The sequence below is a fragment of the Raphanus sativus genome, chromosome 6, assembly GCF_000801105.2.
Source record: "Raphanus sativus cultivar WK10039 chromosome 6, ASM80110v3, whole genome shotgun sequence".
In the NCBI taxonomy this organism is placed as follows: Eukaryota; Viridiplantae; Streptophyta; class Magnoliopsida; order Brassicales; family Brassicaceae; genus Raphanus; species Raphanus sativus.
The window spans coordinates 16373108-16400952 of NC_079516.1; the positions used below are offsets into that span (position 1 = coordinate 16373108).

Below are 27845 nucleotides of genomic sequence, written 5' to 3' on the forward strand. Positions count from 1 at the left end.
CAGTTTTGGTTTGAACAATAAACAGTTTTGGAAAAAATAGTTACTGTGACACAAGAAAAAAAAACTGTGATAAAATTAAAAAAAAATATTTGCCATCGCTACAGTGTACCACCAAATATAACATGGTACTGTACCAAATAGTGGAATCACACTAAAATACCGTCACGTTTACCGTTCGGTTGAAAAGAAAAAACGTCAAATTGGACTCTATTTTAACGTTATCCCGTCCGGTTGGAGTTGACTTAAAAAACTTAACAGTGGCTTGAATCTGATCTCTATTGTCATTTTTCTTTTTTTTAAACTATCTATTGTCATTCTTAGTATTATTTTTATGAATGACCTCTATAACTTGACTATTTAATTTAAAGTTTTCAAAATCTAGAAAATTAATATCAGATTTTCTTAATTAATAAATGTTAATACAATTTTTAATTAAATATTAATATAATTTGGAAAAGTTTTAAGTTGGAAAATCAAAATGCTATTGCTCTTCCGTAAAATCACAACCAAGTAATAAATTCTATAAATCTAACTAGGGGTGGGCGTTCGGGTACCCGTTCGGGTTCGGATCGGGTATTTCGGATTTTCGGGTATTTCGGTATAGGAGTGTAATACCCGTTCGGGTATTTCTTTACTTCGGGTCGGGTTCGGGTATTTTTAGTTCGGGTTCGGGTATTTCGGGTCGGGTTTTCGGATATTTAGATTTTGGAAAAAAATATTAAATTTTTCATTTCTCAAGTTTTTTTGTATTTAAAAAATATAAATTTCACTTAACTGATTTTTTATTTTCTAATAATTGAATGATTAATAAATTTGAAGATAACATTTTACAAATAAAAGATAATAAATTGATTATTATTTTTAAATTTTGGATGTAACTTTTGTTAATGCACTGAAATAAAAATCTTGACATGCGTTTTAAGTGAGTAAAAGTTCATCTTTTTCAATTATATGTAAATTATCTAATTTTGAACTATGTGCATAATAAAAATAAACATTTTGAATAAAATTAAAGATGTAAACTAGGAATATAGACTTAAGTATACATATATTCGGTTATATTCGGATATCCATTTGGGTTCGGGTATTACCCGTTCGGATTCGGATATCCAATCTCTCCTAATTCAATACCCGTTCGGGTATTTTGCTACTTCGGTTCGGTTTCGGTTCGGGTTTTTTCGGTCGGGTTCGGGTACGGGTTCGGGTATCGGGTAAAATGCCCACCTCTAAATCTAACTTGTCCAAAGAGAAGAGAGAGAGAAACATAGTGGGACACGTGGCGAAGCAGAAGATGAACAAGAAAACGACACGTGACGACTTGAAGCTGCGACATCCCATCTGACAACGTGACTTCCACTGAAAATATGACATGTGTAGGGTTCCCGAAACGAGTCTGGTCTTTGTTTATCGATGTGTTTGATTTTTTGGGAAAACCACGTGGGTGCTCTAAAAGTCATTGACAGAAGTCTTCCATGATTCCACGTGTCGTTAATGCACCAAACAAAGGGTACTCTCGGTATATCAGCTTTCTCTCAAATGGACAAGACAACTTGTCAGATTGTCATCTCTATATCTCTATCTATCTAAATTCTCTCGGGCTCTTATTTTTTTCGGATTTAATTGTTTTTTTCTGTAATTTATAGTGGGTTCGTACGAGATTCTCCGGAGATTGTTATAAATTTTTGTGGGAATTTTATAAAATAAAAAGAATCATCGAAAATTGTTATAAGCTCTTTTCTTGGTATTTGAATTGCTTTTTTTATCAAGAATATGTTGAACATGTCGGAGGCTGAAAAACGAGCAGACGGAGAGATCTACCGGAATATCACCCGGCGAGATTTGTTGCAGAGTTTCATGGCCAAGAAACAGAAACTGTCGGTTCCAGAAGGAGAGGTAGAGATTGAGCTAGACTTAGGGCTTTCTCTCAACGGTAGGTTTGGTGTGGACCCGCTCGCGAACAAGAGGCTGCTCGCGCGGTCACCTTCGGTTCCTGAGTTCTTGGTCAACGATGATAGATCGGAGCTGAGTAGGACGTGCTCATTACCGGTGGAGACGGAGGAGCTGAGGAAGAGGAAGGAGTTGCAGAGCTTGAGGAGGCTCGAGGCCAAGAGAAAGAGGTCAGAGAAGCAGAGACACGTGAGGGAGAAGCACAAAGCTGACAAGACCGTAGAAGAAGGATCTTCTGGAAGTGGTTCCTCTGGTTTGTCCGAACTCGACACCGCCCCTCCTCCTCCTCCTGTTCAAGGTACCACAATAGTTTCATGATCTTAACGATTGAGTTTCGATAGGGCTTGTTTGTCTTGTTTAGTTCTTTCATCCTTGAATCTTGACCATTAGGGCAACCAAATCTTGATTCTGACCTTTTAGGTTATGTTTGCGTGTCGGTCTTTTTTAGTTTGAGTTGTGTTATTGAGAAATTTTCTTGTGTTTGAAGCAACAACAAACAAATCCAAAGAAACAAGTCCATCAAGCGCTCAATCTCTACCGGCGGCTCGAAACATCATTGAAGACATGCCGTGCGTGTCAACAACAGGCGATGGACCAAACGGGAAAAAAATCGATGGGTTTTTGTATCGGTACATGAAAGGTCAGGAGGTGAGGATTGTGTGTGTATGCCATGGAAGCTTCCTATCGCCTGCGGAGTTCGTTAAGCATGCTGGTGGCCGTGACGTGACACATCCCTTAAAGCACATTGTCGTTAATCCATCCCCCTTCTTGTGACCATTATGGTCTCTTTTGGGACAGTTTCTGTGTATGTTTACCACATTGTTGTAACGTTTCGGAACAAATGTTACAAATTCTTATATCTTGAGGTGTATAAACAGAAATTTTATGTGGTTTTTCAGATTTTAAACGTAAAAGGAATGATCTATTCATTCGATCTTTGTTTAGTTGGTATGCGGTAGGCCAAGGTCGTCTAATTTCTTTAGGGACATGTTAACGTACTGACTGAGTCAATGTAGAAAACTAACCCAAGATTTCAGGATTGAGCCAACGGTCAATTGGATCAGAGAGACGTTACCGTTTACTGGTTTGAGCAAAAAAGGGAAAAGAAACAAAGATTATTTCGTAGGATGAACATTGTTTTCTTTTTGTTGATTAATTTGTTTACAATTGAAAAATGATGTGCGTAGGGCCCATGATTTGTTTCCATTCCAAAGCATCTGCGAGATATTTTGCTCTTCATGGACCAACTTTTACCTTTCTAGTATGGATTTGGTTCGTTTGATTGTCCAGCAGAATTAAACGCTAGCACCAGTCAAGTTTGGGTCTACAATGGGCCATTGGAGTGGCTTAAGATTTTTTTTTCGCTCGACATGAAACTTTATTTCATTTTGAATATATTGAAATTTAACCTCACAAACGTTCAACCACAAAGACAAGGATTGATCTAGTATCACCCATGAACACTTAATTGGATCATACACTATCCGATCTATACCTCCTTGAGATAGCTGGTATAGATAGAGTTGGTATCTTAGATATTACATACAATGTGCATGTCCACAGAAACCTTTTAGAGCATCATCAATAGTTTTTGAGTTTTTTTAATATTAATATTAGTTACATTTTATTTTTAATTAATTGAAATAATATGTGAATGTGAATGATAGTTGTAAAACAAGTATCTGAAGTTACATGAAAATTTCTCAAACAACAAATTTTTATCCTTTTTATTTTTTTAGTCATTATTTTTATTTTTATCCTTCATGAAAAACTACTGTTATTAATGATACACTTTGTGTCCCTTTTTATTAAAGATTTATATAAAAATCGCTTGGAACATGAATAGTGATAATGAAACATTACATTTGGGGGACAAATAATTTACCTTCGTAGATCCACCACATCTATCTTATTAAAGCTGAAGTACAAATTCGGTGTGTTTGGATACTTAGATAAGAGTATTAAAAAAAATTGGTGTGTTTGGAAACATGGATTGTAGTCTTTTAAAAAAAAATTGTTTGGAAACAAATATAGTAATATTAAATAAAAAAAGTAATGGGCTTAAGTTATTAAGTCCATTATAAAAGAATATTATCAATATATATAAGAAAAATACAATACAAAGCCCAATTTGAAATACCAACTCAAATTATGGTTTTTATATTTCATATTAAAATTTTAAAATATAATATATGTAATTATTTATATGATGATACATATTAAATACTATTAATTATATGATTAGTTATATGATGGTACATATAAAATACGATTAATTATATGATGAAATTATACGATATATAATAATGACTAAGGATGGGTTTTCAGACATCCATACGGGTTTGGTTCTGATCAGTTTGCGTTTCGAGTTTTCGAGGTCAAAGATTTCAGTCCTATTAGGATGTTTCTAAATTTTTGTTTGAGTTTGATTCGGATCTTTACGGGTTTGGTTTGGGTTTGGATAACATATTTAAATTATTTTTAAAGTTTTAAATCACTATATATTTAAAGTTTCTCAAAATCTATAAATAAAGTAATATATTACCTATAAATTTAAGTAACATATGTCAGAATACCTAAGCTTAACATATCAATTGGTTTGATTTAAAAATTTGGATACAAAATCAATAATTATTTTAAGTATTTTTGGTGATTTGAATATACTTTAACTATTTCAGATATTTGTTTTTGACTATCTATATATATTTTTAAGTATTTTAAACCAATTTAAAGATATCATTCTTGATGTTTATATACGTTAAATATAAAAATAATTAATATATAAATATATAAATCTATTTTTAGATAAATTCAGGTACACGAATACTTCGGTTCGGATTCGATTCGGTTCTCTAACTAACAATTTTGAATAATTCGAATATTTAATCAATTTATGTTCAGGTTTGGTACTATATTTACTGATTGGTATCAGTTCTGTTCCTCGGATTCATTTTGCCAAACCCTTATAATTACATGAAAAACAAATATCATCATATTCTTTAAAATATACATCCGCGGAGGTGCAGAGATCAAAGTCTATAATCATTTATTTTAACAACAAGCCAAATAAATATGTTGATTGAAGAGCGAATAAAAAAACTAGAGAAATATATAGTTTATTAGAGACACTCTATGTGTCGAAATTATTATAAAGAAAATTTTATTAAAATAAATAAATTCAATAATTACAAACAAATAATATATTTCATAAAAATGAAAAATAATACCCGCGCTTTCGAAGCGCGGGTCAAAATCTAGTCTATCTTATTAAAGGTGAAGTACAAATTCGGTGCGTTTGGATACTTGGATAAGATTAATAAAAAAAATTGGTGTGTTTGGTTATAGCTATAAAAAATGGAGTGTTTGGAAACTTGAATAGTAGTATCTATTAATTGTGTTTCCATATTTCACTTAGTTTAACAATTTAATTAATTATATTACCTTAATAATAAATTACATCATTAATTATATTACCATAATAATAATAGTTCATATTTTATTTATTAGTTAATCAATATTAACTTTGTGCCAATTATAAAATCAAAAATGCTAAATAATTAGGTTTTACATATGATTAAACATTTGGTTTATTTTATTTTACTAAAATATTTTTATTTTAGTTACAATCGGTGGAAAATTACGTACCCAAAAACATAGTTCAAAAATATGTTTTGTGAATAAAATAATAACTTAAATCAAAATACTTAAATGTCCTACATTTATTGTCACTTAATTTTCCACTCCATATAATTATTTTACTTGATAAAAAAAACTCTTTCTATTTCACTTAATTTAGCAAAACACATAAAACAGTTTTTTATTAATTTATATAATCATTTAGACATGAACATTATCTGTCTATTTAGGTACATGTTGTTCTTTTCGGATATCCTTTTTTTTTTTGGTAACCAAGTCCCGCTGAATATTATAAACTTATGTGTGGATTTTGAGTTGGATCATTCTAGATCTGGATGAATTCGGTTCTGATGTATAGGAACCTAAAAATATTTAAATAACCAATGTATCTAAAACGGGTTCAGATATTTGTAACAAAAATAACCATATAACCTGATTCGGTCCAGATCTTTTGAGTATCGTTAGTTACCAGATCTTTTGAATATCGATGTATAAAAATATATTTCACGGGCCAATTTAACAAAATATTAATTGGTTCAGTTGAAATAAATATATTTTAAAAAATTATATGAACTGAAAAAATCACTATAAGAGTACTTACATTTGGATTCAAATCATTTTTTTTAATAACAAACTACACAAATATGTTGATTTGTATACAAATTTAAATTACAATGTAAATATTTAATTGAACACAATTAATACAGAAATATGTGACATTGTTTAAACAAAATATCAAAGTAAACAGTTGCGTTCTAAAATCATTTATTTTAACAACAAGCCAAATAAATATGTTGATTTGAGAAGGAATAGAATAAAGCCAGATAAATACATAGTTTACCAGAGACACTCTATATGTCAAATTTATTATAAAGAAATTTTTTACTAAGATAAATACATTCAATAATTACAAACAAATAATATATTTCATAAAAGTAAAAAATAATATATGCGCTTCGATATGTTGATTGGAGAGGGAATAAAACAAAGTCAGAGAAACACATAGTTTACCAGAGACACTATGTGTGTCAAATTTATTATAAAGAAAATTTTACTAAAATAAATATGTTCAATAATTACAAACAAATAATATATTTCATAAAAGTAAAAAATAATACCCGCGCTTTCGAAGCGCGGGTCAAAATCTAGTCTATCTTATTAAAGGTGAAGTATAAATTCGGTGTGTTTGGATACTTGGATAAGATTAATAAAAAATTTGGTGTGTTTGGTTATAGCTATAAAAAATGGAGTGTTTGGAAACTTGAATAGTAGTATCTATTAATTGTGTTTCCATATTTCACTTAGTTTAACAATTTAATTAATTATATTACCTTAATAATAAATTACATCATTAATTATATTACCATAATAATAATAGTGCATATTTTTATTTATTAGTTAATCAATATTAACTTTGTGCCAATTATAAAATCAAAAATGCTAAATAATTAGGTTTTACATATGATTAAACATTTGATTTATTTTATTTTACTAAAATATTTTTATTTTAGTTACAATCGGTGGAAAATTACGTACCCAAAAACATAGTTCAAAAATATGTTTTGTGAATAAAATAATAACTTAAATCAAAATACTTAAAATGTCCTACATTTATTGTCACTTAATTTTCCACTCCATATAATTATTTTACTTGATAAAAAAACTCTTTCTATTTCACTTAATTTAGCAAAACACATAAAACAGTTTTTTATTAATTTATATAATCATTTAGACATGAACATTATCTGTCTATTTAGATACATGTTGTTTTTTTCGGGTATCCTTTTTTTTTTGGTAACCAAGTCCCGCTTGAATATTATAAACTTATGTGTGGGTTTTGAGTTGGATCATTCTAGATCTGGATAAATTCGGTTCTGATGTATAGGAACCTAAAAATATCTAAATAACCAATGTATCTAAAACGGGTTCGGATATTTGTAACAAAAATAACCATATAACCTGATTCGGTCCAGATCTTTTGAGTATCGTTAGTTACCAGATCTTTTGAATATCGATGTATAAAAATATATTTCACGGGCCAATTTAACAAAATATTAATTGGTTCAGTTGAAATAAATATATTTTAAAAAATTATATGAACTGAAAAAATCACTATAAGAGTACTTACATTTGGATTCAAATCATTTTTTTAATAACAAACTACACAAATATGTTGATTTGTATACAAATTTAAATTACAATGTAAATATTTAATTGAACACAATTAATACAGAAATATGTCACATTGTTTAAACAAAATATCAAAGTAAACAGTTGCGTTCTAAAATCATTTATTTTAACAACAAGCCAAATAAATATGTTGATTGGAGAAATAATAAAATAAAGCCAGATAAATACATAGTTTACCAGAGACACTTTATATGTCAAATTTATTATAAAGAAATTTTTACTAAGATAAATACATTCAATAATTACAAACAAATAATATATTTCATAAAAGTAAAAAATAATATCCGCGCTTCGATATGTTGATTGGAGAGGGAATAAAACAAAGTCAGAGAAACACATAGTTTACCAGAGACACTATGTGTGTCAAATTTATTATAAAGAAAATTTTACTAAAATAAATATGTTCAATAATTACAAACAAATAATATATTTTATAAAAGTAAAAAATAATACCCGCGCTTTCGAAGCGCGGGTCAAAATCTAGTATATGATTAAAGATTGATCATAAACTGAAGAATATCATGTGCTAAAGATTAAGAATTGTATAATTACCGAAATAATACGTTGTAGCCCAATGGTTAGGACGGGTCCCCGCCTGCACCCAGGTAGGGGGTTCGATCCACGCCGGAGGGAACTACCTTGCAACGCTCTTGTCACCCACACGGATATGGGCCATGCTTTCGGCCCATTTGAAAAACTGGGAGGGGCGTCTATCCGTGGGCATTCCTTCCCCTTGGGGATTAGTCTGGGCCTTCTGGATCTGGGATACCCCAGGTTAAAAAAAAAAAAAAAAAATTACCGAAATAACAATAATTAGTACGGTCGTGTACGTGTCTAGCACATGCAAATCGAGTCGTTCAAAGTTTTTTTTTTTTTTTTTTTTTTTTTGAAGATAAAAATTGGGTTAGATCCACCCGAGGGTGAAGAGCCTTAACCGGATGTGTTCAGGACCCGAAGGTCAAATACCGTCTCTGTCAGAGGAGATGCCAACCATCTCTCCTTTCTACGAACACAACATCTCATTTTATTTAGTTTAAAAATTTCATATGCATAAAAAAAATTAAGTCGTTCAAAGTTTCGATTCAAATACGAATATTATAGGTTTTCAAATTAGTAGGATCGTGTTTCTATAACTTTTGTGATTTGTCTTAATATTATAGGATTTTCAAATTGTGTTGATTTGTTACTATCTTAGAATTCCTCTTCTTATACCGATTCTTATATATCTTAATATATTTTACTCAGTTTATTAAAATTTTCAATACTACACAGTATTTTTATAGACTTGACTTACACAAGTCAACCAAGTTATATTTTTTGCTTTTTGACTAAAGTACTTGAATATCATATCCGTATGTGACAAGGTAAAGTTTCAGTAAACATTTCTTTCTCCACAAGCTGATACACAACCACAAATTCAACATCAATCTTAAAACTTAATAAATTTGTTACAATTCTTAATTTCTGCCCACGTTATGAGTATAATCATCAAATAGCATATTGTAATGCGAAACCTACAACGATCAAGTTGTGAGAGTAGCCTTGATTCCTCTTTGACCCTTGGACCACGAAATTAAGTTGTTGTTTTCTCCTATATAAACATTCCGGTTCTCAACTTGCCTATTTTCATTTGAATCGGCACGATTACATGATAACACATCCGATGTTGCATTATCACTCATATTACTATTTCACAATAATACCAGTTGTATTATCTTTTTGTGCAACTTGTTTAGAAGCGGAGTGTGTTTATCAAAAATTAATCACATATAATAATCCAACACTCTATTAATTAATTGATTGTGGACAAAAACAATAATATGAAAAAATGATAATAAAAACAATAATAACATAAACAAATAAATAAATAAAAAAAACAGCGTAGACATTTCTTCCGTTGAATCTTCTTCTTCCTCTGTTGTGGTCTTATTAATAAGAGAAGAAAAATAAAGCAGTCCGAAAAAAACACAAACGAAGATAAGACAAAGGCTTTGTGTTTCCCCAAGAAAGTCTGAGTACTTCAATCAGAGCTAAGTGGGTTTGTTGCTCTTTACCACCAATCTCACTCTCTTCCCCCAGATTTGTCCAAAAAGATCTCTCCTTTATGAATCTTTAGATTCTTTACAAACTAAACCCACTTTCAAAAGTCTCAACCTTTCTTCCATTCTCTAGGGTTCTTAAACGCTGTCTGAGAATTAGGGTTTTAAAGCTTGTCTCTTTTTAGTTGATTGCTGCTGCAAACTATCTGTGATTTGTCGTGGAGATGGGAGAGTGTGAGGTAGATGGAGAAGAGAAGTTGATCGCTGCTGCAAACTATCTCCTCCAGGAGCTTAGATCTGGCAAGAGCCTCTCTAGAAACGCTAAGAAGGCTCTAGGGAGTCTCTTATCTGAGCTGTCTCGTGTCGTGGTGGCCATCCCCGAGGATAATAATAGATACGAGGGAGATGAGATTGAGACAAGACTCAATCTCGTCTGCGAGAAGATCATGACTCGCGAGGTCGATGAAACGATGATCTGGGACTTAGGCTCAGATGCGGGCAGCGAGTTTCTAGACGCTGTGAATGAGCTGAGAGTGTTGATAGATCGTTTAGACGGAACAGAGGAGGAGGTCTCTCTGAGAAAAGCTCACGACGTTCTCCAAACGGCGATGGCGAGGCTGGAGGATGAGTTCAAGCACCTCCTCGTGGAGAACAGGTTGCCTTTCGAGCTCGAACACGCTTCTTTCCGGTCGGAACAAGCCCTGGGAGAAGGTTCTTTCGGCGCTGCTTCCACTGAAGATTTGATTCTTGGAAGCAGCAACGGCAACAACAACAGCAGGAGGAGGAACTCAGAGGAGATCTTGGTTAGACCTGAGGTTATATCAGATCTCAAGAGCATCGCAGAGACTATGTTTGCTTCAGGGTACGACCGCGAGTGTATCCAGGTGTGTACCACGGTTAGAAAACAGGCTCTTGACGAGTTTCTTTACGACCACGAGGTGGAGAAGCTGAGTATAGAAGATGTGTTGAAGATGGATTGGGCTACGTTGAATACTAACATCAAGAAATGGGTTCGAGTAATGAGAAATATTGTGCAGGTGTACTTAGTCAGCGAGAAGTCTCTGCTCACTCAGATCTTCGGGGAGGAGACGTGTTTTGTCGATACAGTGAAGGCTCCTGTGATGCAGCTGCTCAACTTCGGCGAAGCCGTGTCTCTCGGTCCACGGCAGCCTGAGAAGTTGCTCAGGATACTCGAGATGTACGAGCTGGCGTCAGAGCTTTTACCGGAGATAGATGCGCTCTTTTCAGAATCGTCGTCCGTGAGGGGAGAGTACAGAGAAGTGATGAGGAGGCTTGGCGACTGCGCGAGAGCGACGTTTCTTGAGTTCAAGGGTGCTATTGCTTCTGATGTTTCCTCTCATCCTTTCCCTGGAGGAGCGGTTCACCCGCTCACGAACTACGTCATGAACTACCTCATGGCGTTGACGGACTTTAGCCAGACGCTTGACTCGCTTCTCATGGAGCATGATGATGTGGAAGATCTCACAATACCTCCGTCTCCGGATGTTATGGTGGTGGTGGAAGAAGAGTCTGCTTACGAGAACTCTTCTTCCACTTCTCCGGAGAAGTTTTTGGCGATGACTAAGCATTTCTACTCTATAACATCGGTTCTTGAATCTAACCTCGAAGAGAAAGCGAAGCTGTACAGAGACGTGTCTCTGAGGCACATCTTTCTCTTGAACAACATTCATTACATGACCAGGAAAGTGCTCAAGTCCGAGCTGAAGCATATCTTTGGGGACAAGTGGAACAGAAAACATACGTGGAAGTTTCAGCAGCAAGCGACGGAGTACGAACGCTCAACCTGGCTTCCTGTCTTGTCCTTCCTCAAGGATGATGCTTCGGGTTCTGGCTCAGGTTCTGGTTCAAGAAGCTTGAAACCGAGGGAGAGGTTTCAAGGATTCAACACTGCGTTTGAGGAAGTGTACAAGGCGCAGACCGGGTGGTTGATCTCGGACGAGAGGCTGAGGGAAGATGTGAGGACGAAGGCGTCCATGTGGGTGATCCAAGCGTACTGGACGTTTTACAGTAGACACAAGAACAGTGTGAGTGAGAGGTATATCAAGTACAGTACTGATGATCTTGAGAAACTCTTGTTGGATCTCTTTGCTGGTTCTTCTAAATCCTTGAACAATTCTTACAGAAGATGAAAAAAGTGAATCAGATGATTTATTAAACTTTATGTTATTGGTATACTTTGTTTAAACATGTTTGTATTGAATTTATTTGACCTTGTAATATTTATTATTATTCATCATCTCATGAATATGTTATAGTGAAATAAAAGTATTAAGACATCTACAAAGGATATATAACTTGGGAAAGGTTTCTCTAAGGTGTGTATTAATGGTAAAGAGGTACAACAAAAAGGGCATCACAAAATCAGCCATAGTAATAGCTTGCAAGACAAGTGTAGCTAATGTCTTAAAACTTTATATCAGGACCCTAATAAGCCATGCAGGTAAAATAAAACAAGACCCAAACATTCTAATGTTTCAAACGTAGCCTTGGCGGCATTTTGTTGCCAAATCAGATGGTTGCATCATCTACCACTACACTGTCAATGTCTAGTCTTCATCGTCGTCTTCATCATCCCCATACTCCATCAGCTTGATTAAAGTATCTGAAACAACAGGACGTGATTGATTATAAGACTGACGCTAGGTTATGCTTAAGTTGAAGTTAACGGCAATGAGTAAATATAATAGTGATAAAACACAAGAACAGAGTGGGTTGATTCGAGTCTTATACCTGGAACTGCTGGATTTGGTTTCTTTATAGAGATTTGGTCGTCTTGTGATCTTGGAGCTTGAGGTTGCTTTGATGGTGTAAATCTCGGTGGTGGAGGAAGCATGGTTCTCGATGATGGAGGCGACACAGCCCTAGAAGGTGGTGGTGGGATTGTCTTTGGTGGAGGAGGAGGCATCAAGGATCGTGACGAATACAGTGATGGCACTCCATTTGATCTCGGCTCAACTATATTCTTTGGAGCAGCTTCACCTGCCACTGCTAACTCTGACTGCTGCAACAAATGATAGGAACAGAACATTGCCATTCACAGTACAGCAGTTAGATAACTGTGTTGGCAAATAATCATGCAAATTTACAAAAGAGATGGTATTCCTTAAAAGCATAGAGAGTAAAGCTTGCTTTCAAATCCAGGACAAAGATGTGCCCTAAAGCGAAACCTTTACAAGCTCATCTACGACCTAAGTGAACTAAAACAAAATCTTCATTCAGATAAGCTAACTAACATCCTTAAAGAACAAAGTTATAGATCGTACGATGTACTGGTTCCAACGACTGCCTAACATCCTCGATTTCATGTTCAGTTTCTCAAATTTATGTGCCAAGAAGCACTGATTGGAGATATAAAATTTAAATCAAGCGATAACTTTATGGAAGATGAGCCTATTCCACCATTCATACAAGCCTAATGCCAACCTAAATGCAAGGTACTGTACTAAAGTGTAGATACATGGGATTATGCAAAAATGGCCTGCACATCATCATACACAAGGGAGACATGTCAAGACTTTTGAAGGACGTTTTAAACGTATAAGGTTCTGATTCTGATCGCCAAAAGCAAGAATGACATGGTGCCTCCAATATTAAGAATACCCTGTGAAACATTCAAACCAATGGCCCACGGGTCCAGAATCAGCTAATTAGCTTCTTAGAAGTTCAGAAAATTACCTGGAATAGTAAGGGAAAAAGTCAGCACAGGGTAAAATTATTACAGTAAAACTGAAAGAATGCATTAGAAACCATGGATTTTCATGATGCGAAACAGATTCAAAGATACTTGTATTTCCCAGATAAAAAGTGCGCATATGACATACTTATGATACATGCTACACTTCATACTACTTAACCTTTAAACTACCAGAAGACAATTTTTCAACCCCACCCAAAATATCTAAACCATTTTCCCATGTAAAACACTTACCTGATCTGTTCACTGTTAACTAATGCTTATTGCTTACAAGTAGTCAAACACCCACAAACACAAGTTCTCGAAAAGTAACTTAGTTATGGAAGATAGCATGGGTTTCGACCCATCCGTTTCTCCCTAAAACCATTACCATTCCAGGAAAAGTTATGTTACCTCTTTGGATTTTGGTGGGATCTTACAATCAGCTGGTAGCTCCTGAAACTTTCGCTTTTGGGGAGGACGCCTTTCCTTTTCCTTACTTGAAATATCACTTGGATTTGATAAAGACGCAGCTGTCAACAAAGTAGGAGGCACGGTGGAGATAACAGGAGAAACAGATTGCTTAAGGACTTGAGCAACTTGTTGCAGTGGAGTGGCTTGAGGGTATATTCCTGCATACCCACTATAGCTAGTTCCTCCAGCCACAGGTTGTAAGTAACTGACTGGACTTGGTCGCAAATGGCCACTATTCGAGATCCCTGGAGGCTGCTGCAACACTGGGAACTGAGGATAAAGAGTTGTTGCTGGAGGAAGGGGAAACTGATTAACAGCATTTGGCGTTGGTATGATAGGTAGCGATGTCATCAAACCATATGCTGAACTCAAATTTGGCTTTTGAGCGTTTTCAGGGTTCGAAGCTCCAGCAAGAAGTTGCTGTGGTGGTGGTACAGCACCATACACCTTGCTTGGGGAAACCCTGGAAAGGTTTTTAGGAGATCCATATACACAACCATATATAAGTAAAAGTAAAAGAAAAAAGATGATGAAAACAGGGTAACAGCCTATGACAATTTTTTTGAAGATATTCTGGAAGATAAAATGAACCTTGAAGCCCCGAATTCTACACTGATTGTATCCATAAGATTCTCAGCTAAACGTTTTGCATCGTCAATGCTCTTCGGATTGCTACTAGACAATAACAGATGCAATGGTTGATGTGCTTCTGCAATAATGCGTTGAAAAAACAGGAAGCTGCATTACAATTAAAAATGTGCCCCAGCTATGTTTGCATAGATAAACACCTTTAAGATGAGACAAAGGCAAACACAATTACCTTCACTATGTTGGTTCTCAAGGCTCCCTGAACCACGCCCTCTTAGTACGACGGTTGCTCCTGTTTCATTCATAATGTGATTTATATACTGATCCTGCATGTAGGAAAGCCAACCACCAACAACACAAAAAACGTTCTCTCCCGGTTGCACGGAGATGTCGGAGAGAGCTTCAACATTAGAACCTCTCCAAATTCATCAAGTAACAAATATAATGCAAAAGTAAAACCAAAGATGAAAACCTAGACCAATAGACCATCACTTCTACTGATTCTTTTATACAGTTTTAAGTTATAAAATAAGGAAAGGTGCTGAACTATTTGATAACAGACTGTAGATTCAGTTCTTTCAAGAAATAACAAAGGGTAGGAGATTGAAGGAAGACTGACATTAGGACCACGAATACGAGCAGCAACATTAGATGAAGGGTCAGCTTCAAAACCCAAATAAACGCATGTGTTCAGCATCTGGAGTAGAAACATAGTTCAGTTTATTGCTGCCCTTATTTCGTAAGTATAAGAAAAAAGAAGTGTCACACTAAACAATTTAACCTTGACCGTCTGAGAACCAACCAACCCGACCTGTGAGTTCGATTTCTGTTTCATCATCTCCTCAATCATAGCTGCTGCACGATCAACAGCTAAAACTCGGTCTGTAGTCTCTTTTAACTGCAGTTGTGGATGATAACAAACATGAAAAAACCAGGCCAAATTCTCAAAGCTCAGAGGTCATAAAAAAGCTTCTCAGACTAGGGTATATACAGAGTTTTATTAGCCATACTATTTTGCCAATCAAATGCAAGACATCTATCAATTTTGAAAAGAAAAAAAAAACACCACGACCATCATTACACACCAGTATACTACCAATAAATGATCAGCTTATAAATCTAGCCCTTTCAAATTTCCTTGACTAGTGTTCTGTTAAAGCTAAAAAAAGGGGATAACATACATGGGCAGCAGCAGAGATGTGAAGATATAACGGCTTTTCGCCATCAGGAAGTGCATTTGGAGGACGATACTTGCCCCTACAATGAAGAAATTCATCAATCCAATCACTGTACAAAAAATACAAAGTGGATTAAAAATGATGGACAAACCTAGTAATCACCACAGCACCAGTAGACCTCTGAATCTGCAAGACGAAGAAATAGACGGTAAAAACAGGAGAAGGAATCTTATATAATATAATGCACAGAAAACCACAGCAACGCACGCATACTTACATCTTCTTGAGTGGAGCGTTTAGTAAGCTTGTGCCTAAGAGAAGCCTCAGCATCGTTGATAACGATTTCTCTAGCTATGGTCAGCTCATCCTGGATGGACGGACATGCCACACATAAAAAAAAAAAAAACAATGAATCGTCATCATGTTAGAATTAGAGAAGAAAAGGAACAGAGAAAGAGAAATATATCCACAAACAAACAACATCGCGTTCAGAGCACATGCAATAAGTTTAAAGAGTGAATTACTTGAATAAGTTTAGGAAGTGCATGAGGAGGAGGAGGAACATTGAAAGCATTGGGTAATAAAGGAGGAAGCACAAGTCCAGCTGCAACAAGCTGCTCCGCTGGCTGATCCCACTTTCTCTTTCTCCTAACAACAACAGCAACAACATTAGGATATATGCTCATTGGGGGAAATCAATTTAAAAAAAATTGATATTTACGAAAATTGATTGCATCAGATGGAAGATAATAAAATAGGTGAGATTGGAATGGTGTTACCTTGGCCTCGTTCGAGAAGCATCATCGTTCGCTGTAGCCGAATCGCTAGGAGGAACCCTAGCCGAGTCTCCGTTGTCTGTCATCTTTCACAACCCTTCTCCGATGCAGAAAGTTGGGATTTCTTTCACGGCTACGAAGAAGAACAATCGGACGCCCTCCAATTTTCCTTTTTCGTCCTTTTATTACAGAAAGAAGTTGAAAGTTGGTGGGGTCCTACTATTATGTATAGATTTTGCAGCTTCGGTTAAAATTTGGGTTTAATTTGATAGATTGCAAAGTATTAGGCTTTTATTGGAATACATGAAAAGTGAATCCCCATTCTACTGTTTACAACATCACAGAAAAGTGAATCCATTAGCAGGTACCAAGTTAAATTAAACCGGGTAATAAACCTGATATGGGTTCTGGTGACTTTAAATTTTGGTGACACTGGGAACCAAAACATTAGCACACCACCCAAGTATATTTTATTTGTTGGAGATCGTAAAGCCCGGTTAGATTAGTTCTACTTGTCACATGAGCATCTTGTTCAAATGAAAATGCCAAGGAACCTATCAGACCCTCTACCTACACTGTCTTCCTCATCAATCTAAGGTTTTTGGAAAGTAAATATAGGGGATGATATGTAAATTCCATCCAAGATTCTTAAGGTAATTAATCAGGAAAATAACCTTTAGTTTTCATTGTCTAAATCTGTCACCGACTCACATGTTGTAAATTACATTGATGTTAATTTATGTAATTACTCTTTGACTTGTATAACCATCTTTAGTATGTAAAGACGCTTTTTATTGGATAGATATCAAATATTTATATGCATTCCCAAAATCTGTATTATTTTAAATAAAAAGATGCATAATAAATAAATGTGACGGTGCGAATCTAGAAAAAAGGAAATTTTCCTTTACTAATAGTAAACTTGTAAAACAATCATCGAAATCCTCTTAGTAAAAGGAAATTTACCTTTAGGTCATCCATCCTCCATCACAATCCTCTATAAAAACAACTGCAAATTACATCAATCCTCAAGTACCTATCAAACCAACTTAACAACAACAAAATCTCATTACACAAACAAGAAACAAACCCTTAGTTAATAATGGACACTTGCTTGGACTGCAAGAGAGTCACCGAGACGGTGATCGACATAAGAACAGGCGACACAATCTGCACGGAGTGTAGCCTCGTCATCTCCGATCACTACATCGACGACAGCCAAGAGTGGAGAACATTCGCCAACGACGATAACAGTGACCGAGACCCTAACCGCGTCGGCGATCCCACCAACCCTCTTCTCAAATCCGGAGGTATCGGCACCATCATCGATAAAAGCGCCTCCAACTCCAAGAACGACGTGTTACACGTGTCCCGTGCACATAACCTCGTCAGGAACTCGGAAGAGGATATGATCGTGAAAGCGTGCAAAGAAATCAAGAGAATGACGGATGGTCTAGGTCTAGTGAGTGGTGTCGAGTTTAGGGCTTGCGAGATTGTGACCAAGTTGGACGGTGACTACAGGAAGAGACTGAGCAGACAGAAACACTTTGTCGCTGTCTGTGCGGCTTCCGTGTCGACGGCTTGTCGGGAGATGAATCTCTCGAGGACGTTGAAAGAGATCTCCACGGTGGCTAACGGTGTGAGTTTGAAAGAGATAAACAGAGCTAGTATGGCTATAAGGCGTCTACTCGAGTCAACTCATCAAGCGGAGAGAGTTTCTTCTTCTTCTTCTTCCTCTTGTGCTGCTCCTCAGGTGATTATCAAAACAGGAGAACTTGTTCGCAGGTTCTGTTCTAAACTAGACATAAGCGAAAGAGAGACAAAGGCCATTCGAGAAGCTGTTGAAATAGCTGAGAACTTCGATATTCGGAGAAACCCTAAGTCGGTTCTTGCTGCTATTATCTTCATGATCTGTCAGCTATCTCAGACCAAAAAGAGACATATTCGAGATATTGCGATGGCTGCGGAAGTTGTGGAGAACACAATCAAGAGCTCTGCTAAGGATATGTACCCTTGCGCATCGAAGATTATACCCAAATGGTATGCTTCTGAAGAGGAAGTCAAGAGGTTAGGAGGTATCATAGGATCTTGGGATGCTTCAAAACATTAAAATATAGGGAAAGCCTCTAGTTTGTGTAAGAAGTTTTAGAATTTATCTTGTACAAGTAGATCAATGCTCTGACTAAAGATCTATGCTATCTCTTTTCTGCTATATATGAAAAAAATGTATATATATGGTTGAATGAACAAACCTTTTTGGGAAGCTTAGAAGAGCTTCAATCACATTCTTATTATGGTACCGAATAAATAACGTTACATGTCTCAAAATTTTGGTTGTATTGGTATGCTTTAAAGCAATCTACTGTTTCATATCTAGTCTAGCTTGTAATATAATAACATCTTTGTTGTTAGCTTTAAAACACCATAAAGTAATGATGTTACTTGTAACTATTAACATTTAATTAAGGATAAAATTTAGCAATGATCCTCTTAATTTTAATAGTAGTGATCATTGTATAAATTTAAACTAGCTTACATTACAAAATTCATAACTGCTTATACAAAATTGCCGTAATTTCAAAAATCCAATTATTTACTAATCAAATAAAATTAATAACTTTGATTGAAAATAAATAACTACACATGCATTATTCATACTTGTTTTGTTTCTGTTAGAGTTTGTACAATTATTATTTAATTTTGGTGGATATGCTATGAATAAAATATTTAATCATGTCCATTCATCTAAATTAGGGAGTGACATAAATTTTGAAAAAAAAATATTTTATTTTTCCATCCAAAAAGGAACGAGATGTAATAATTCCATGTTATTTGTTGTAGCTGGTTACATGATGTCCAATTGAATAATGCATTTCGAATAGATTTATCATAAAATAAAAGATTTCTAGTTGCAGCCAGTGCGAGAATCCAAAAAAATGTTGAAACCAATATTGAAGTCATTAAGTTAAATATATATATTGACTAAATATGAAATTCTGAATGACGAAATACTTCATTTTTCATTAATAATCATACACACAATCACCATAGCTTGGATCGGCATTAATGAACCTACCGGTATTATTGAAATCGCATGCTTTTTCGGTACGTCCGTTTTTCTGGTAATACCTATTCATCACAAACGATGCATGGCTTCTAAGATTATTTGGTTCAAAGCAGTGCCCACCGGGTTTGATTGGCGTACAGTCAAATTTTCTCTGGCTACACAACCAATCAATATTAGCCTGCATTTGTGCATCTGTGGCTGATAGAGATATCACACAAAAATAAGCATACTTGAGGTTTCTTTCTCTGGCACTTGCAAGAGGAAGGTGGTCGATCGCAAGGATTGATAGAATGAGGAAGACGAGTGTTGAGGGCTGACACATAATTCCAATGATATTCTTTTTAGAAAAGAAAAAATTCTGGATATTTATGTGAATTCGAACTATTAGGCTTATCCTTATATATGTTTATAAAAGTAATATATTCTTCCTCAGACTTAGATATTCAAAAGTCAAGTGAATCTATAATTTATAATTAAATGTACTATTTAGAATAGCATATCTCCTATATATTAATAAAGAAAATTTTAAAAAGTAATAACTTATAGTTTGTACTAACTAAAAAAATACTTTACTGAGTTGTCATGTAATTAGTTAGTTAATTTTACTTACATGGCGATTTGAAAATCAATTAAAAATTTAGTTAGTGCAAAATTAAATGGCTAATGAATTTTATATTATATAATATGTCTATTATAGACCATTTATTTATCAAATTGAAATTCATTATCTATTATTTTCTTAAATAAAACCTACAGAATTACTTAAAGTGATTAAATATATATAACAATTTTAAATAATAAAAATTTGCTAATAATCTGTATATTTCTATCATTTTATTTAATTTTTATTATTAAAATAAATTACACAATTACATTAATCATATAATAAAAATTTAAAATTTTTGTATAGATTTAGAATTTTTCAAAACGAATATAAATTACTAAAATTGTTAAAAGTATCATATTAACTTTTGCGATTAAAGTTTAAATTTTTTATGTAATAAAATATAGTGATTATAAAAACATATGAATAATTAAATAAGTTTATTTTAATAGCTATATATATAAATCTATCGCTTAGATTAAACTATATCTCGCTGAAATGTAGATCACTTCCTAAACATAATATGTTTTCATTATCAGGACCAATGTTCTAAAAAGCGGTCTAGGCGGCCGTCTAGGCAACGCTTAGGCGCTAGGCGTTACAGGACCGTGGCGATTACTCTTTAAACCGCTTAAATAATTACAATATTATAATAATAAATAATATTTAATTTATTATTCATAAATTATAATAATTAATATATTGTAATATATATTCTTATGAAAATAATTTTATCATATATAAATAATAGTTTTTACTATTATTAAGTATAAAACATTACATATATTTAATATATTGCTATAATTTATAAACGCCTAAACCGTTTAACTAATAATTCAGGCGTCCGTTTAGTCGTTCTAGGCGCTAGGCGTTAGGTCGCCGCTCGCTTAGAGCCTAGCGCTTTCTTGAACACTGATCAGGATGAACCCTGACAATAATTCATTCATCAATAAAAACAATATCTTATGAAACTAACGATTTTATTATAGTAGTAATATGAAATAGTAGCTTCTAACAAAAACTCAAGAAACTAACATAACCTGAAAAAGAAAGTTAAGGTAATCTAATAAAAGTTTGATTTCGCTTCAAAAGTTTGACCGAACCCCCAAGACTCCGACGCAACATCATAGAACGTCAAGCTCCTACCATCACTGGTCCTCACCGTAAACGAGAGCCTTTGTCCCACCAAACCCACACCAGTGTCCCAATTCTGCCCCCAGTTCCTCTGCATAGAGATCCAATTACTCTTATGCCCTTTTATAGCCAGACTATTCACATCTCCTGCTCCTCCAACGTTATACACCAAAACCATGACGAAATAAGGGTTTCCCTTAATCTCAAACCTCACGCCACCTCTCTTCTGGCACTTGACTCTCCTGAACTTCACTGGAACGATCCCACTTTTGTACTCGGCTATGGAAGTGAACATCTTCATGGATAGATCAAAGTGCTTGTTAGGAGGGTTGCACCAGTGGATATCAACCGGTGGGGTGTAATTGGGCGGGCAGAAGTTGGTAGCTGTGATTCTGATTGTACCGGCGTTTTGTTTGCACCATTGTGAGTTTACACACGTGAGCTCGAAACAAGCACCGCATGTTTGGCCGTTGTTGAAGAGCGCCGTGCTTAGAGCCGCCGTTTCTAAGCCATAACCTTGTTGGAATAGATCTCCGTAACCACATGCTCCTTCTGTCACGCCAAAACATTAAAAAAAATATGAAAAACGTTAGATACAGTTACACTTTTCATTAAAGAGAATGATTTACAAGATTCATATTCATAAACACAACTTAATCTACATAGTTAGCAATATAAAAATACTAACGCATGGTTTCTTTGCCGCTAATGTCGCCGTAAAACGTAGCGTGAGCGTCTTCCCACGCAGCGTCAGTCACAGAGACAAGAATAGCCAGTAACATGACAAAAGACAATATTGATCGATTCATGTTTGATTGTTTGTTTGGTTTCTCGGACTTGATTTACAATTCTACTGATAAGAAGAATGGTTATTTATAGAAGCATATGAAAGGTTAATGTGATCGTTTAAGAGATTAATTATGGGAATTAGCAGAAATTTTGGCAAGATTGCAGAATATTAGAGTCCGGGCATTAACTTTTTTTTTTTTGTTTTGTCCACAAGTCCGAGCATTAACTATTAATATCAAATTAAGGAAGACATTTTGATACCGTCTCTGCACATTCAATACTAAATTTTCTTATTTCCTTACGTACTGAGTATGAGATACTGGGTACGTTTCTTATCCATTATGGAAATAAATTTATGTATAACATTTTAGATATATTTATTTTCTTATAATTTTTTTTACTTTTCTGAAATTTATGGAATGAAAGTTTTATTCCATTCAAGGAAAATGTTTTGTGTAGAATTGAACGAATGATTAGGCATTCCGCGTTATTTCATTCACATTATTGTGTCACTTTCAAAGAATATTGTGAGGCTAAAAACTACCTCCAAAGAATATTGTGTTACATCCTGATGTGACTATGTGAGTGATGATTGCGAATATGGATCCAGTTTCTGTTTAGGCATGTGCTTTTAGTGAACATCTTGAATAACATGAATGGGTTTTTCATTGCATTTGTCTGTTGCAGCTGCTTGAGAAACAAATCATTCAAGCTAGTGGTAGCGTTATTAACTAAAAGACTAGTCCAGAAGAACAAGATGATGACTCATATATATTTGCATTCTTCAAACTTGTGTTTTGATCTCATCCGAGAAAACTGGTGTGCATCAATTCATGTATAATAAATGGGTTTGCTTCTGGTTTCTTTATTAACCGGTTCGGTCTTGTGTATGATTTTTTTTCTCAGGAAAAGTTGATTGAACTTAGAGATACTAATGAAGGAATATTGTTGTTGAAGTGTTATTCTCACTCACGTTTCCAACAGTCTAGCACTTACAGAATTACTTAGTGGTCAATTAGGTTGTGTAGAATATGCAACATTTATTTGTAATAGCAACAAGGTTTACAACAATCACTTTAGCCGGTCAGAAGCAAAGCGCCTGCAAATGCATAGACTCCATGAATCTTACTTCTTACATTCATTGTATTGGATATCATTACATAATGATTCTCTTATTTATCTGGAGACACTGGAAACTTGACAAGTGGAAAAAACATTATACAAAAGAGCTCTTAAGGTAGACTAGTCAAGGCTCATGGAAGTTCAACTTGCTTAATATTCCATATATCTTTGGCATATTCATGGATCGTCCTATCACTGCTGAACTTGGATGAACCTGCTGTGTTCAAGATTGACATTCTCGTCCATCTCTGTATAAATCATTTATAGATGTTGAGGTAAGTTTCGTATTAAGTCAACATATAAGCTTTGATGACTAAAAGAAAAAAGTAACACTACTTACTTTCTGGTCCCTGTATGCCTCGTCAACTTTCTCTTGGCATTCAACGTAGCTAGGAAAGTCTTTGCCAACAAGGAAGTAATCCGCTCGTCCGAAACCTTCGTTTCCTTCCAAAGAGCCAATCAGTTCATCGTACTTGTTTGAGCCAAAGACACCGCTTCTAACGAATTGCTTCACTTCTTCAAAACTAGGATGTGGAACAAACTGTAATACCGAAGAAAAACAGGTCACACACGAAGTTATGTTTGATACTGAGAAGAAGACAAGGGGAGCACAGCAACGTTATCATTTAATTCATATACCTTTCCCTCTGCTCTCTCTTTCCTGAGGTCTGCAATCTCATCAGCTTTGGCACCAAAGAGGAAGAAGTTTTCTTCACCAACTTCTTCTCTGATCTCCACATTTGCTCCATCCAAAGTTCCGATCAAAATGCAACCGTTCATAGAAAACTTCATGTTGCTTGTCCCGCTCGCTTCCATCCCAGCGGTACTGCAGAGACAACTCTTAGTCTTCAGAAAATAGCAAGAGTACCATTGATTACATACATGTACATTGCCAAAGTTCTCATAATAGTGATAAACATATACACTAGTATAGTTCCTATTTTACCAGTTATCTCAATTTCAGTGTTTCAGCCCCATGGAGCTGTGACAACAACAAAAATAGAAGATGACTTGGCCAAATAAGTTGATACCTGATGTGCTGAGAAAGCTCGCTTGCTGGAATGAGCAATTCAGCAACACTGACATTGTAATCAGGAACAAAGATAACCTACAAGGTAGTCCACAAGACGCTTATATCAAACTTAAGGGAGGATTATGCAGGTTGTCTGCTCACAATATGATTCATACAAGCATGTAAAGTATACATAATGATAGGTCACGTACCTTAAGCAGGTCACCTATTTCCGGATCATGGTTAATTGTAGCCCCAACATCTGTGATGAATTTCACAATCCTCTTAGCTTGCACATACGTGGCGAATGCTTTCCCCCCAAATATGCAAACTCTTGGAACAAATGCCTTCTCCCTCTCACTTGCCCTCATTTCCTTCATCTTTTTGTAGCGGTATACTATTCCCAAGATGTTAAGCAGTTGTCGCTTGTACTCGTGGATACGCTTGATCTGCACACATAGTTGCAAAAAAAAAGCTTACTATCTGACGAGATGGTTAGAAAGCTTCAAAGAGTTGCCATTCAAAAGATTCATTGGGCTAATGTAAACAAGACCCTCTGGAAGTGTGACCTGAATATCGAACATTGCATCCGGGTTGACAGTATATCCGGTTCTTTCCTTGATTAATGACACAACCTTCAACTTGTTCTTCTTCTTTGCTGCTCTCCACTCAGATTGGAGATCTTCATCATCTGCAAACTGGAGAAAAGACAGAACAAAGGTCTCAGAGGTATTTACTAAAAAAGATAACAGCAATGTGAAAGGGGACACTCATGAATCCAATAGAGCACATTACCTTTCTTAGCTCTGAAAGCTTTTCAGTATTCAAGACCCAGTCTTCAGTACCTATCCAGTTAGTTATAATCTCACTGAGATAAGGGTTGCAAAAACGAATCCATCGCCTTGGTGTTACTCCGTTGGTTTTGTTCTGGAATTTATCCGGCCACAACTGCAACAAATATATAGAAAGAATATTCAGTAATGAGAAGAATGATTATGCTTCACTAGTTTAGAATGTTTTTTACCTTAACGAAATCACTAAAAACATCAGTTTTCACTATTTCACTGTGTATCTCTGCAACGCCATTTACAGCATGACCACCAACAACAGCGAGGTTGGCCATACGGACCATCTTTGGTGGTTCTGGGATAACTTCCGCTTTTACACCAGCAGTTTCTTCCTCTTCTTCTTCTTCTTCCTTCTTCACCATAGTTTGAGCATCTTCTTTAGAATCTTTGGTCCGGTCTATGGTGTTTTCTGCAGTAACTGGTGTGTTCTTTGGCTTGACAATCACATCTGCAAAGGCAGAAGGCAACTCGACGTTTTCTAGGATCCTCATTGCCTTCAGTTTCTCCTTGAGCAAGTCAGGATCTGCGGTGCCATACTCAGAAACAATCGTGCCCACTAGCTGCAGTACAGAAAGTGCAGATTAGACCAGAGATGTAGAAAAAAGAAACAATAGAAGAAGAGAGACACTTGATGCTGTTCAGAGATGGACCTCCTCATCAATCTTTTCGATAATCTCCACATGACGAGGGAGCAATTTCTCCAATAGTCCTAAACTCCACTTCTCCAAAGCCTCAGGCAATACTGTATGGTTTGTGTATGCCACAGTCCTAGAAATATTATTAAACTATTCAGAAGCAGTTCCAAAACAAATAAGAACATGAGACACACAGTCATTTAAAGAAGCACCTCTGTGTGATTCTCCAAGCGTCCTCCCAGCTTAGTCCTTTAAAATCCATTAGAATCCTCATAAGCTCAGGAATGCATAGGGTTGGGTGAGTGTCATTCATCTGCACCGCAACCTTCTCTGGAAACTCTTCCCAGTTGACGCTTCCTCCTCCAGACCACCTTGTCTCAAAACGTGCTACGATATCTTGAAGCGAGGCTGAGCACAGAGTGTACTGTTGCTTCAGACGAAGAGCCTTTCCTTCATCTGACTCATCTCCAGGATAAAGCACGTAGCAAATCTAAGAAAACAACTTCGAAAATTCAATTTATAAACAATAACAAAGTGACGCAGTTTAAGAGAAAGAGTATAGATTATGTACAAACCTTTTCAGCGTTGAACAGAGCTTCTGCTGCCTCAGTATGCTTGCCAGAGTTATACGAAGACAGATCAAAATCTGCTGAAGGGGCTTTCGTCGACCAGAGCCGTAGATTGATAGTAGTCTTGGTTTTGTAGCCAGGGATAGGAACATCATAAGCAACGGCCAGAACGTCTTCTCCACCAATCCACCGTTTCTTACCATCTGATCCAAAAACCACTTTTCCATAGAACTTTACAGGATACGAGACATCGTTTCTTACTATCTCCCAAGGATTGCTTAGCTGAAAAAAGAAACCAATTAAGTCATTTGCTTTTGAGGGAGTTAAAAATTAGAAGAAGACCTCAAGCCAGTCTTCAGCAGCTTCCTCCTGTCCATCTTTAGTGATAATCTGTTTGAACAAGCCGTACTTGTACCTAAGTCCATAACCCCACGCCGGATAGTTCAAAGTAGCCAAGGAATCCAAAAAGCAGGAGGCGAGTCTCCCGAGTCCACCGTTCCCAAGTGCAGGATCAGGCTCCTACAAAATAGAAAAGAGTTCAGCAACTCAGCACACACATTTAAAAAAGACAAATAAAAAAGTCTCAACAAACCTGACCAGCTACGCTCTCCAAATTAAAGCCAAGACTCTTCAAAGCTTCAGCATAAGCACCAGTAAGACCAAGGTTACCAACTGCATTCGACAAGGCTCTACCCTACAAAAGGTCAACATAGTCAGATACTAAACCAAGTACAAAGAGTAGAAAGGAGGAGACTTTATAAAGCAAGAACCTGCAAGAACTCCATAGAGAGATAGTAAGCCTGCTTGGGATTCACTCTGTTGTAACACTCGTAAGTAGCGTTCCAGTTAAGGATAAGAGCGTCCCTAACACTCTGTGCGGTGGCGAAGAAAGCCTTAGGCAACTCGAACTTGTCCGGAGAGAACAGAGGCGTGAACTCAGAGTGGTGCTTGATGTTAGATGCTACCGAGCTAAAAGCTTCTGTTTTCAATCCAAATAAAAAAAAAAAGATATGATATTTATAAATCGCCAATTCTACGCATAGTAACAAGTAAAAACGAAAGATAAGAACTTGGGACCTTGTTCGGGATCAGTTACTACTACTAAAGCTTTCGGCTCGCTGGAGAGAGACTTCACCGTTAAAAGTCGCCGGGGAGTTCTGATCCTCGCCGGAAAGTTCTTCGTTCTCCAACGACGGCTAGTGACGAGGCTCGACAAGGAGTTGCATTTCACCAGATTCTCAGCTCCGCCTGAGATTCGCATCGTTTCCATCTATCTCTCTCTCTCTCTCAAGTGCTCAAAGCTTTTCAGTTTCAAGAGGCAGCAGACACTTTAGACAGTGATCAGGTTATAATAAGTGATGTGAGATTGACTACGCCACGTCGCGTAGATGTTTACGTGTCACTGCGTTAGTGGATATGGGGACAAGTGAAAGATCACGTTTTATACAGTGGGACTGGAGCTGATCGGGGGAGATATTTCTTGGAGATAGCGACAAGACATAAACAGTCCACTAGCAAAGTGCTACCGTTCACGTGTTAGGTG

The 27845-nt window shown here is 35.8% G+C and overlaps 6 protein-coding genes and 1 non-coding gene across 15 annotated transcripts; 3 read left to right on the plus strand and 4 right to left on the minus strand.

The window, feature by feature from the left end:
• The first annotated feature begins 1557 nt into the window (after window positions 1-1557).
• On the plus strand, window positions 1558-2876 carry LOC108838216 (ninja-family protein AFP3). The gene is made up of 2 exons (XM_018611176.2): window positions 1558-2245; window positions 2435-2876. Exons 1-2 carry the CDS (start codon window positions 1771-1773, stop codon window positions 2719-2721), a joined length of 762 nt encoding a protein of 253 aa, XP_018466678.1. The 5' UTR covers window positions 1558-1770; the 3' UTR covers window positions 2722-2876.
• A 5789-nt stretch (window positions 2877-8665) lies between these two features.
• On the minus strand, window positions 8666-8786 carry LOC130497303 (U6atac minor spliceosomal RNA). The gene has a single exon (XR_008936303.1). It is a non-coding gene; the product is annotated as a U6atac minor spliceosomal RNA (small nuclear RNA).
• A 932-nt stretch (window positions 8787-9718) lies between these two features.
• Window positions 9719-12072, plus strand: LOC108850305 (exocyst complex component EXO70E2). The gene has a single exon (XM_056988219.1). The coding sequence runs from the start codon at window positions 10037-10039 to the stop codon at window positions 11960-11962; it is 1926 nt and encodes a 641-aa protein (XP_056844199.1). The 5' UTR covers window positions 9719-10036; the 3' UTR covers window positions 11963-12072.
• Window positions 12073-12124: 52 nt separating this feature from the next.
• LOC108811634 (protein RIK) lies at window positions 12125-16702 on the minus strand. Of its 9 annotated transcripts, none has more exons than XM_056988221.1 (12): window positions 16526-16702; window positions 16271-16394; window positions 16024-16113; window positions 15898-15932; window positions 15750-15825; window positions 15380-15466; window positions 15188-15265; window positions 14801-14894; window positions 14572-14689; window positions 13921-14443; window positions 12564-12834; window positions 12125-12435 (listed from the first exon to the last, which is right to left on the minus strand). In XM_056988221.1, exons 1-12 carry the CDS (start codon window positions 16606-16608, stop codon window positions 12380-12382), a joined length of 1635 nt encoding a protein of 544 aa, XP_056844201.1. In that variant the 5' UTR covers window positions 16609-16702; the 3' UTR covers window positions 12125-12379. The 9 variants fall into 9 exon arrangements, 7 of the variants coding, with proteins under 7 accessions (XP_056844201.1, XP_056844200.1, XP_018439212.2 ...); XM_056988220.1 differs by having other exon boundaries at window positions 12564-12831; window positions 15350-15466; window positions 16526-16701; XM_018583710.2 differs by having other exon boundaries at window positions 15350-15466; window positions 16526-16701.
• Window positions 16703-17575: 873 nt separating this feature from the next.
• LOC108810887 (plant-specific TFIIB-related protein 2-like) lies at window positions 17576-18710 on the plus strand. Its single transcript, XM_018582960.2, has one exon. It carries the CDS (start codon window positions 17625-17627, stop codon window positions 18630-18632), a length of 1008 nt encoding a protein of 335 aa, XP_018438462.1. The 5' UTR covers window positions 17576-17624; the 3' UTR covers window positions 18633-18710.
• A 2497-nt stretch (window positions 18711-21207) lies between these two features.
• Window positions 21208-22136, minus strand: LOC108812366 (expansin-A23-like). Its single transcript, XM_018584614.2, has 2 exons — window positions 22016-22136; window positions 21208-21879 (listed from the first exon to the last, which is right to left on the minus strand). Exons 1-2 carry the CDS (start codon window positions 22134-22136, stop codon window positions 21257-21259), a joined length of 744 nt encoding a protein of 247 aa, XP_018440116.1. The 3' UTR covers window positions 21208-21256.
• Window positions 22137-23228: 1092 nt separating this feature from the next.
• LOC108812365 (alpha-glucan phosphorylase 1) lies at window positions 23229-27637 on the minus strand. Its single transcript, XM_018584613.2, has 15 exons — window positions 27380-27637; window positions 27073-27281; window positions 26895-26996; window positions 26645-26821; window positions 26309-26584; window positions 25946-26223; window positions 25749-25866; window positions 25275-25658; window positions 25046-25198; window positions 24820-24948; window positions 24463-24699; window positions 24270-24346; window positions 23878-24064; window positions 23579-23779; window positions 23229-23486 (listed from the first exon to the last, which is right to left on the minus strand). Exons 1-15 carry the CDS (start codon window positions 27570-27572, stop codon window positions 23370-23372), a joined length of 2838 nt encoding a protein of 945 aa, XP_018440115.1. The 5' UTR covers window positions 27573-27637; the 3' UTR covers window positions 23229-23369.
• Window positions 27638-27845: the final 208 nt, after the last annotated feature.

Excerpts from the sequence above, each read along its gene's own strand:
- LOC108812366 (XM_018584614.2), bottom strand. The coding sequence starts at position 22,136 with ATGAATCGATCAATATTGTCTTTTGTCATGTTACTGGCTATTCTTGTC. Across the intron at positions 21,880-22,015 it reads TAGCGGCAAAGAAACCATGC|AAGGAGCATGTGGTTACGGA; the intron begins GTTAGTATTTTT and ends TTGGCGTGACAG.
- LOC108811634 (XM_018583710.2), bottom strand. The coding sequence starts at position 16,608 with ATGACAGACAACGGAGACTCGGCTAGGGTTCCTCCTAGCGATTCGGCT. Across the intron at positions 15,826-15,897 it reads GGTGCTGTGGTGATTACTAG|GGGCAAGTATCGTCCTCCAA; the intron begins GTTTGTCCATCA and ends TCTTCATTGTAG. Across the intron at positions 12,436-12,563 it reads ACCAAATCCAGCAGTTCCAG|ATACTTTAATCAAGCTGATG; the intron begins GTATAAGACTCG and ends CTGTTGTTTCAG.
- LOC108838216 (XM_018611176.2), top strand. The coding sequence starts at position 1,771 with ATGTTGAACATGTCGGAGGCTGAAAAACGAGCAGACGGAGAGATCTAC. Across the intron at positions 2,246-2,434 it reads TCCTCCTCCTCCTGTTCAAG|CAACAACAAACAAATCCAAA; the intron begins GTACCACAATAG and ends TTGTGTTTGAAG.
- LOC108810887 (XM_018582960.2), top strand. The coding sequence starts at position 17,625 with ATGGACACTTGCTTGGACTGCAAGAGAGTCACCGAGACGGTGATCGAC.
- LOC108812365 (XM_018584613.2), bottom strand. The coding sequence starts at position 27,572 with ATGGAAACGATGCGAATCTCAGGCGGAGCTGAGAATCTGGTGAAATGC. Across the intron at positions 24,065-24,269 it reads GAGCTTTCTCAGCACATCAG|TACCGCTGGGATGGAAGCGA; the intron begins GTATCAACTTAT and ends TTGTCTCTGCAG. Across the intron at positions 23,780-23,877 it reads AAGAGAGAGCAGAGGGAAAG|TTTGTTCCACATCCTAGTTT; the intron begins GTATATGAATTA and ends TCGGTATTACAG.
- LOC108850305 (XM_056988219.1), top strand. The coding sequence starts at position 10,037 with ATGGGAGAGTGTGAGGTAGATGGAGAAGAGAAGTTGATCGCTGCTGCA.